Below are 9701 nucleotides of genomic sequence, written 5' to 3'. Positions count from 1 at the left end.
CACCAGGAGATTTTAAGATTGACCACCTACACAAAAGCCAGTCAGGTCCAGAGCCTAGCAGACTGCTTCTGGAAAAGATGGAGGCAGAAGTACTTGGCCACGCTGCAGCCTAGGAGGAAGTGGACGGAGGTCAGACCGAATCTTCAGGAAGGTGACGTCGTCCTGCTTAAAGACTGTCAGGTGAAACGCAACGAATGGCCGGTTGGGCTCATCACGAAGACCATACCAAGCAGTGACAACGGAGTTCGTAAGGTCATGGTGAAGACTGTCAAGCAAAGAACAGTAAAAGAGTACTTAAGACCTATTAACGAGTTAGTTGTGCTTCTACCCAACGCTAATAGTTAATGGGGAAATTGGAAATAATAATATAGTGGCATAATAGTCATTACGCCAGGCGGGGAGTGTTCTGGTCGAGAAATGTAAATGTGAATTTAAGTATTCTGAGCCTGTTTTGTTAGGCTGTTGTGCATCATTGTTGGTGCGAGAGCGTTGTCTAGTGGCGGAAATGGGTAGTGCATTTTGTGACGTTACTGTTGTTAACTAGTGGATGAGTTTAGTTCCCACACGTGTCATGGTGAAATACTGCTGTACGGCTGTTCTATACATGTCGGATCCTTGGAGTAGCACGTCCGTAAGTGTTCTTTTGGTTGTTGTATGCAGATATCATAATTAACACTTATGTGATAATATAATAGTTATTAAGCGTTAACGTAGCTCATTCTCTTTCCGTGTGTAATTTATGCTAGCGCTAGCTGCGTGTGTACGCACAGGCTAATATGTGCGTGAATGAAAATGGGAAAGGAATATTTGGCTATTTAGTAATTATATTTTTGTTTGTATTCCTTAGTTTTACAAAAAAGAAAACCGCTTGGAGTGAACTCTTCAATAAATCTCCAACTTACGAAGACGTCAAACCAGCTTCATTCATTTTCCTTGTTCGCTATCTGCCTAAGCATTGTTAGGACACAACTGCTAGGACAGAATAGAATGCATTGATGGCCATGATTTTATGTGGCATTCTCAGCCTTTAGTTAGAGGAATTATGGAATGCAATGTGTCTGTACCTGCTGCTGTATTTGTCACTGGAAATGAGTGCAGTCCATTCAGAGGCACGTCTGCAGGTTGCTGCTATGGATCACAACAGTAATGTGGACCGGAAGACAGCTAAAACAAAAGAAGGTGAGGAGCAACATAAACACCAATACTCCAAGTCTGCTCAACAGTATGTGGTGACCCCACTGAAGGTGGACAAGGATTATACCTTCAGGAAGAACATAGTGGCAGGGGTGATCAATAGGTGCAAGTCGACATCCATCCGGGCAACATTGCAGGAGCTGAAAACGGAGACTGTTATCACGCTGGCCCAGCACAAAGGTGTGGAAAAACCAGAGAAAGCGGTGTCTGTTGCCAAGCATCTGAGCAGATTCGCATCCTCACAGTCCCGTAACAGAGTAACAAACCCTGACTGAGGAAGAGCAGAAAGAACAACACAAGAGTTTATTAACATGTTAAAGTGACTAACACTATCCTTGTCAAAATTGTTTTTTTTCCTTGATTGTTAATTTCCTTAATTGTTCCATGATTATTTACACTGTATATTAGAATTAATTTAGAGCATTTCTTTTCTAAATGAGTTATATGGATTTACATTGTAAATTTCCCATTATTTAAAGTACATTATTTGTGCAAGTCTGAGCTCAGTTCAGTGTCAGACAAGCTGTTGTCATTTAATCACTGTGCCTATAAAATAATTATTGCTTCTTATCCTAGTGATGGCATCTGATAAGACAACTATTATGCAGTAAGGTTGTGCTGTTGTTGAAATTACATTCACTTTTTGGATTTTAAAAAGTATAAATATGGAGAGCTACTTAGAGAGAGAGAGAGATGTGACACTGTAATTACAGCTTCCATGTCACTCAACATATGAAACTATAGCCAGTATGTCTGACAGCACAGCTGACATGAACAAACCTGACTCCGCCAGATGGATTGCTTCGCATTTGCTCGGCATATCCATCTGGGAACTTTCCGTTGGAGAACTTTTGGGAAGGGGCGGAAATACAGGTTAGCTGATTGGATGAACCATCTGTCTATCACCTATCTTGGTGATAGACGGGCCAAATCAACCAATCAGATCCACGAAGCGTATGAAAATACAACCACAAGCCCGCCCCTGCTGCTGCAGGCAAAGCATAGCTTGTTAGCTCAGCAAGCAAGCAACATGTCGGTAAAGGATATTTGCCGTTTGTGTAACAAGAATTTAGGAATAAAAGACACCATTTCAGGTTCCTGGACCGCTGTCTGAAAATACTGGTTAGCTGAACGGCTCCAAATTTTCTCTACCTCAAGATGCCAGACTGATCTGCGAGTGGAAAACTGGAGCTCGCGAGATCAGGACGGTCTCACGAGGCTAGACATGAACAGCTAATGATAAAACTAAATCCAATAATGATTCCATCATTTCGAGTTATTGCATAAGTTATGTTTTCCATCTTCTTGTCATTTATTGTGCATGCTACCTTATATTTACCAGTTGTTATTTTACCTTAATAAAATTGAGATATGTATTGCGTAGGAACCATAGGGTTTAACAAAACTCTAAATGTAGATATCAGCAACATTTAAACAATTTTTTTAACCATCGCTTTGGCGCCCCCATGGTGCTGCGCTCCTATGCGCCGCATATAGCGCATACCCACTTTTTGCGCCACTGCTAGTCAGACCCTCCTCTGCAGTGCTGTGGAGGAAGGTCTGGCAATGCGAGACTAGCCCATCAGAGGCAGGACAGGCCGGACATGCCTTCACCATCCTAGGAAACGCAAATTCTCGTACTGTGCTACACTGGAGCAACATACTGAAGCAACATCAGGTTACTTGGGAAAATGTTTTTAGAAGGGCTAAGGAAACCTTTTTTTTTTTTTTTAAATGGACTCACCCTTTAAGTGTTCATTCATTCCTTACCTACTGCACCCAGCATGTCAGAGTGAACAGATCAATGTCTGAGCATGTGACCATCAACACCGGAGCACCTCAGGAGTGTGTGAGCTCACCTATGCTGTTCACTCTCTACATCAGGAGTGTCAAACATACGGCCCGTGGGCCAGAACCGGCCCGCCAAAGGGTCCAATCAGGCCCACTGGATGACTTTGCAGAGAAGTAATTAATTCCAATTCCAAATGTACCACTTTAATCTCATAGAATATCTGAGTACTTTTTCCGTAAATTTACAACATTAACATACCTCTCAAGTCTCACGCATTGGGCGTGAAACACACACATTTCAACCCGTTCACACGCTCACACGCCACACCTTGTATTTCTCACGCAGAGAAAATAACAGGATGACGCCCACCAAGTTGCGCCGCTATTTTTTAAACAGTGGAACAGGTAGAGGAATCAAGTGAGTTCCCCAGAGATTTCAGAAGGCCCTGCCACGCACCAGCTGAGTGAGTGTGGATTTCCAGTTGCGGCTTAGTCGCTGTTTGTGACTTTGCCTAAGATTGAGTGACAAGTTTACTCGCTCTGTTGTCTATTTGGTTGCCATGACTTCGCAAGTGATGACGTCCTGTCACTGTTCAGTTGAGGGGAGAGAGAGCGGATGACAGTTCGCTTGAGTTCAGTAGAGCACACCATAGACATAATATAGAGCACATGGCTCTGTAGAGTCGTGTAATTATGACTTTATATACTACATGTACATAGCGGAAACCCTGTTGTGCGTCTGCCCTATTTCTGATAGTGTGGCGGCGCAGAAATCAACATAGAGGAAACACTGGGTAGCTTTTGCACCCATTAATATATTATTATTATTATTATTATTATAGCTACATGTTGAATCGGCTGCAGGGCTACTCTGACAGTTTTATATTTTTTATAAAAATACCCATTTTATAATAGGCCTACCCATAATACTTTTATAACAATACCCATAATAATTTGGAATATTTTTAGTCTATTCTTTCCTTTTATTTTTATCGCACAACCTCCTGGCCCCCATTGTGAAAACCTTTGGCCTAGGCTATTTCATTATATTTTATCCAGACAATGCATAGTATTAATTATTGCACACACACACACACACACACACACACACACACACACACACACACACACACACACACACAAACACACAAAGAAATACTGAATTAAATAAACATTATTTTATTTGTACGAATTTATGTCATTTATATCAGATCAGGACCCGTTCCCCACCCAAACCCCTGCCACCAAAATCTCACTCTGAACTCTGTTCAAAACTTGAGAGCCCGGCATTAATCTTAGAAAGTTTTTTCTCAGAATATTACCCCTCTCTCCTGGGCCGTAACATTGTTTTTTTTTCCTGCACTTCCTGAGAAGGCTCAGAACCTTTGGTGTGAATCGAGAGGTGCAGCTTGTTTCTATAATGCAGTAGTGGAGTGCATTATGCGCTATGGTATCTCTGCATGGTTTGGTAAAATGAGAGTACAGTCAAAGGCCCAGATTACCCAATTTATACAGCCCGCCATGAAGATCGTCAACATTCCAGTCTTCAGGCTATTTTTCAGCAAACCATAATCAGACCAAAAATCATTTTGTGATCCAACTCGTGTTGCCCTCAACACCACCTGAAATATGTGTATGCCGTAGCTTCTTGTCGTTGATCACTGTTATATATTATAATATGTGTGCCATATTATAATATTTTTATGAATGTATTTGTTGTCTTTTTTACTGTTGTTTTTTGCTGTGATTTTCTACTGCAGTCATTGTGGTTTCCAATGCAAATTTCCCACTGGGACAATAAAGTCTATCTTACAGTATTATTTTATTTTGTAAATCAAAGTTAACCAGCTTTCTGTTCTTTGATTTAATATGAAAAGTTACGTTTGTAGTATATGGTATTGACGTGAGCAAGTCTGTTTTTCTTTTCCCGCAGGTGTAAGAACCAAGAAGATCTTTGAGAAGATGGAGCCTCTGGCGGTTTCCTCACAGCTTGGGAACAGCAGCAATGACTCTAGATCTTGTCTGGGGGAGAGCCAGCATGTGTCCATCGCTGTCCTCCTGTGCCTGGTCTTCTTCCTGGGATTCCTCCTGAACACCTTCAGCCTCTGGGTCTTCTCCTGCCGGTTGCCCCGCTGGACCTGTGGAACCACACTGCAGTTCCACTTGGCCCTGAGCGACGCCATCGCCACCCCAGTCACTCCCATGATGGCGGTGTACTTTGCCACGGGCAATGATTGGCCCTTTGGTCGGTTCCTGTGCCAAGTCAAGATTGCCCTGCTTAGTTCGCATTTCTACGGCAGCACCATATTCCTCACTCTCATCAGCATACATCGGTACACAGCCGTGGTACGCTACAACAGAAGCTCCTGCATGAAACGGAAGAAGTTTGTCAGGAATCTGTGTGCAGGAATTTGGTCTCTGCTACTGATTCAGGCTCTGATCTACGCTTTATTGCTCCCTCCTAGTAAAGAGGGCAGTAACAGTCAATGCCTCACCATCCATCAGAGGAACCTATCAGACACCTACTTTGTCATTAACTTCATCCTGGTTATCTTTGGGTTTCTACTCCCTTTTCTTCTGTCAGCTGTTTGCTATGGCCGTCTGACGAACACCTTAACTCACCTCAACATCAGCACGGCTAAAGGTCTGAATGTCAAGGTGAAATCTCAGAGGATGATGGCCCTGTGTCTGGTGATATTTGGGCTGTGCTTCCTGCCCCTGAACGTGGTACGAACCGTGGCAGTGATAGTTAAAAAATACTACCCGCAAGAATGCCACGTTCTTCTGCAGATCGAGACGGCGTATTATGTATGCTGGATTATAGCAGGCGTGAACAGCTGCCTGGATCCACTGCTGTACTGTTTTGGTTCACAAAATTTTCGAGATGCATTCCAGTCTTTCAGGATTGGGAAGGGAGAAGGTCTGCCAAGAACTGATTCAGAAATGACTGCGAATCAGTAACATTGGGGCTGCATCTCATAACCCTTATTTGATAGCTCCTCGGTCTTCGGCTGAACCGGAAGTTGTTCTGACCCTCCTCGGTGAAGGCCGTCTCAAAGCTCTTATTTCTGCCCCGAGGACCGAGGAGCGAGCATCAAGGAGGTATCACCGAGGAGCTATAGGCGAGGATACACGAGAGCAGCCTTCCCGGAAGCCGTGCAGCTGAAGGACTTGCTAACTCTGCCCAGACAGCTGACGAATTCATGTGACTCTTCAGAGGAAAGGACGTCTCATCACTCTAAAACACATTTGCTCGTTGCTTCTTTCCTCCCATGATTTCCTCGCGTCTCTCCCGTGCCTCCTCGTGGGAGGGACTAAGGAAGGGAGGCAAGTGGAGGACTCGAGGAGGCCATTTGAGGGCTATCAGATGCACCCTCATGCACTATAACCGAGTGTGACCGATATTAAATGTTGATTGTAGCTTTCTATTTTCTGTGCAGAAATGAAACTGTCTAATCTTACTCTCGACAAGAAATCAAATGTTTTTTTTCTTCCCAAAATGTTTAATTGTTCATTTTAAGACCCGAACCCAGCTTTTAAAAAAACGTTGGTAACCCAAATTTTGTGCTTTATTTCATCCATTTTTGGTGGTTAACATTACGTTAACCCATTGAGCATTGCCGATCTATCTTGCAGCACATGACACGCATCGATGCATATGTTTAGCACAGTCAAAGAAAAGCAGACATTTCTTAAAGGGGTGATAGAATGACTATATAGGGTATTTTACACTGTTCCTTAAGGTCTCCTAATGGGGTATGTAACATTGGTTGGGCTGAAAATCGCCTGAATGCTATTTTATTAGGCCCTTAACTACCCTGTGAATATGGCTCTATTTGGAACAAGAGCTTTTCTTCCAAATATGGTATGCTCATGAATATTTAGATGAGCTGCGCGCTGAGCGAACCACATAGAAACACATTGGAGACTAAACAGCAGGTCTCATATTTCAGACACTGCAAAGTTATACATTTTCGTAAAACGGCCCATATTTGAGCTTTATATAGTTGATTTCTCGATTAAAAAAAAGTCTCAGAAGTGAATTTAATGGTAAAATAACAGAAGAACAATGTATACAATTTCTGAGATCTGCGCGACCTCAGATCAGTGGTGTAGCTTATGTAAATGTTTGGGCGTGACAAAGATAGAGACTCGCAGATTCTAGTATCGCCTCAGCGTGGCTGGTCGTCATAGCGACTGCCGTGGGCGTGGCTTAGTAGCTTGCTTTCCCATTGACATATCCCCGACGCATTTCCTGGTTCTCCGTCTCCGTAAACAACATGATATCAAAGAGATAGTTAACGTTTACTGCTCCAGATTTCCCACCGTGGTCACATATATATGACTCTAGAGTCGCTACTCGCTTTGTTTCTCTCACAGATATCGCCGTCACTCTCTCACTTCTCCCTCGCTCACTAGCTCCCCACACACACACATACGGCGACTCGACACACACACATCACACATGCACACACCAGCGCACCAGTATAACCATCAGTCCACTTGTATGCTACGGAGAAAGCTCTGCGTGGAGCCTCCGGCAGAAAAAAAACACAGCTGGCTAAACTATTTAAAAATGCCGTCTCTCGCTAGCAATGCAGTGCTCAGTGACGCTTCTTTCCGACCAATCAGCAGCCTGCAGGGTTTCACGTCACCTTCTCGGCTCGCCTCAGCTCGCTTGGAACCTTGACTGAGCAGCTACTAAAAAAAGTACCTGTTAGCAGGTACCAGGTACTTTTTTTCGTAATGGAAAACCAAAAAAGGCGAGTGGAGTCGAGGCGAGGCGAGTAGGTACCATGTAATGGAAAAGCGCCATTAGTATGTCCTAGTTACCCACTAAACTGTCAAAAAATCTGTGGTAAAATCAGTTTTGCATTCTATCACCCCTTTTAATAAATTACATTTGAAAATAACTTAACATGAACTTGAAGCTTTATGCAACCAAACATCCTGACCTGACTTAAAACCTGATACTTTTCTCAGGACCCTTTGGGTTGGAGTTGTGTAGAGACTTCCTATTCTTTCCTTATAACATGAAATAATTGAAGGTGGTTCTACTATTGCCATAATTGTACATTAGTTACGTGGATTTAACTTTCTTTGTACTGAACCTAAAATGTTAAATAAATATATGATTTCAGAATCAAAATTATCTTGTAATGTTTTACTTTTTCCATAATGATTCACCCACAGCTTACCTATATAGATAACAACTGCATAATTAAACAGCAAACTGGATGTTGGTGGTAATTAATGCACTATAGCAAGTTTCATTTATCTACAGCAGAGTCTTGAATTTGATCTCAAGTGGTCAAGACCAGTATATAATGCTTTATTTTAGTGTAAAGGGGTATAAGTACATAATGACTTATGAACTATAATGAACCATAAGCCACACAACTGTGAGATTTATGCCTGAAGTTTCAAACTGGTAGTTTCGGTTTCCACATGTGATAAAGAGCAGCACATAGCCGCTTCCCTAACCTTTGTCTCATCTGGAGACAGTCCTATGTCACTGTGTGGGGTGAACGCTGCAAAAGTGCCTGCTTGGATGCCTCTATGGTAGGGTGCCATTCCAGCGTGGAAAATATGAAGTGCCCTCTAGCATTTACAGTGGAAAAAAAGTACACAAAATGCCTTCTAAAACGTGATGAAGTGCCTTCAAGGGTGCCCTTCCAGTGTAGGAAATGTGAAATACTCTCTTGGATGCCTGTGGTAGAGTAAGGGAAATTGTGTTTTATCATGCTGAATTCTGCACAATGTAACCTTTGAATGAAATTACATTTGATACACATATAATCATCGAAACGTCCCTTGTGTTTGGTAATGCTTAATCCTTTACAATGTTTGCTTGAATGCATCGTGGCCCTGATTGCATAAACTAAGGCATTGTTGCCCTGGATGTCAACATAAGATAACACCTCTGGCAGATGAGCCCTTTAACTTGAGAGCAAAAGTAAGAGACCCAATCCCGACCAGAGGGGGGAGAACCAATCCAGGGTATAAAGAGAGAGAGAAAGCAGCTTTCCATCGGTGTGCATATTACAAACTAACTTTTGTCTTGTGAACCATGCTCTGAGCAATACTGTAAGAGATTTTTGTATCATTCCTCATTGTTGGAGAGGGATTACAAAATTGCCTCAACAGTTGATATAGCATGATAAAGTTCCCTTTAGTGTGCCCTTCCAGTAGAGAAAACATGATGAAGTGCCCTTTGGGGCTAGCCTAGAAATCTAGACGCACCCTAGCGGCAGCAAATGTAATTTGTAGCCAGGGTCCAGGGTCCAGCAACTCTCCGTTGGCTTGTGAGCTGGAAAAACCAAATTCTGTTCAGGCCAATCACATCGTGTATAGAGTCGGTGGGCGGGCTTAATATAATGAAGGCAGAGTTGCGACGGTTCCGCGTGAATTCCCTGCTACATTAAAACAAAGAAGATGGCTGCTGCTGCTGGCGAACAGCGGTCTTTCGAATCGGCTTTAGCCGCGACTCTGGAAGACTTGGAGTTAGGCACAGAAGGAAGATGTGTTCTGAGTTTTGCCGACCGGATACGGCAAAAGTTTAAGCTATCAACTAGCGTTGCTCTGGTTGGCTATGAGTGCAGAGGGAATTTGAAAGACAACCGTTTATCCCACCCCTCGGATTGAGCCCTGCCAATGGTGGGTTCCCAGACCCAACATCTTGATGTGGGTCTGGCTTGTCAGGCTACTTTGGAGCA

At 43.0% G+C, this 9701-nt stretch overlaps 1 protein-coding gene across 1 annotated transcript; it reads left to right on the top strand.

Annotated features, from left to right (window-relative positions):
- The first annotated feature begins 1088 nt into the window (after positions 1–1088).
- LOC114555396 (P2Y purinoceptor 4) lies at positions 1089–5948 on the top strand. The gene is made up of 2 exons (XM_028577763.1): positions 1089–1443; positions 4919–5948. The coding sequence occupies exons 1-2, from the start codon at positions 1089–1091 to the stop codon at positions 5944–5946; spliced, it is 1383 nt and encodes a 460-aa protein (XP_028433564.1). The 3' UTR covers positions 5947–5948.
- Positions 5949–9701: the final 3753 nt, after the last annotated feature.

Source organism: Perca flavescens, chromosome 5 (genome assembly GCF_004354835.1).
Source record: "Perca flavescens isolate YP-PL-M2 chromosome 5, PFLA_1.0, whole genome shotgun sequence".
Taxonomy (NCBI): Eukaryota; Metazoa; Chordata; class Actinopteri; order Perciformes; family Percidae; genus Perca; species Perca flavescens.
This window is presented reverse-complemented; position numbering and strand designations above follow the sequence as displayed.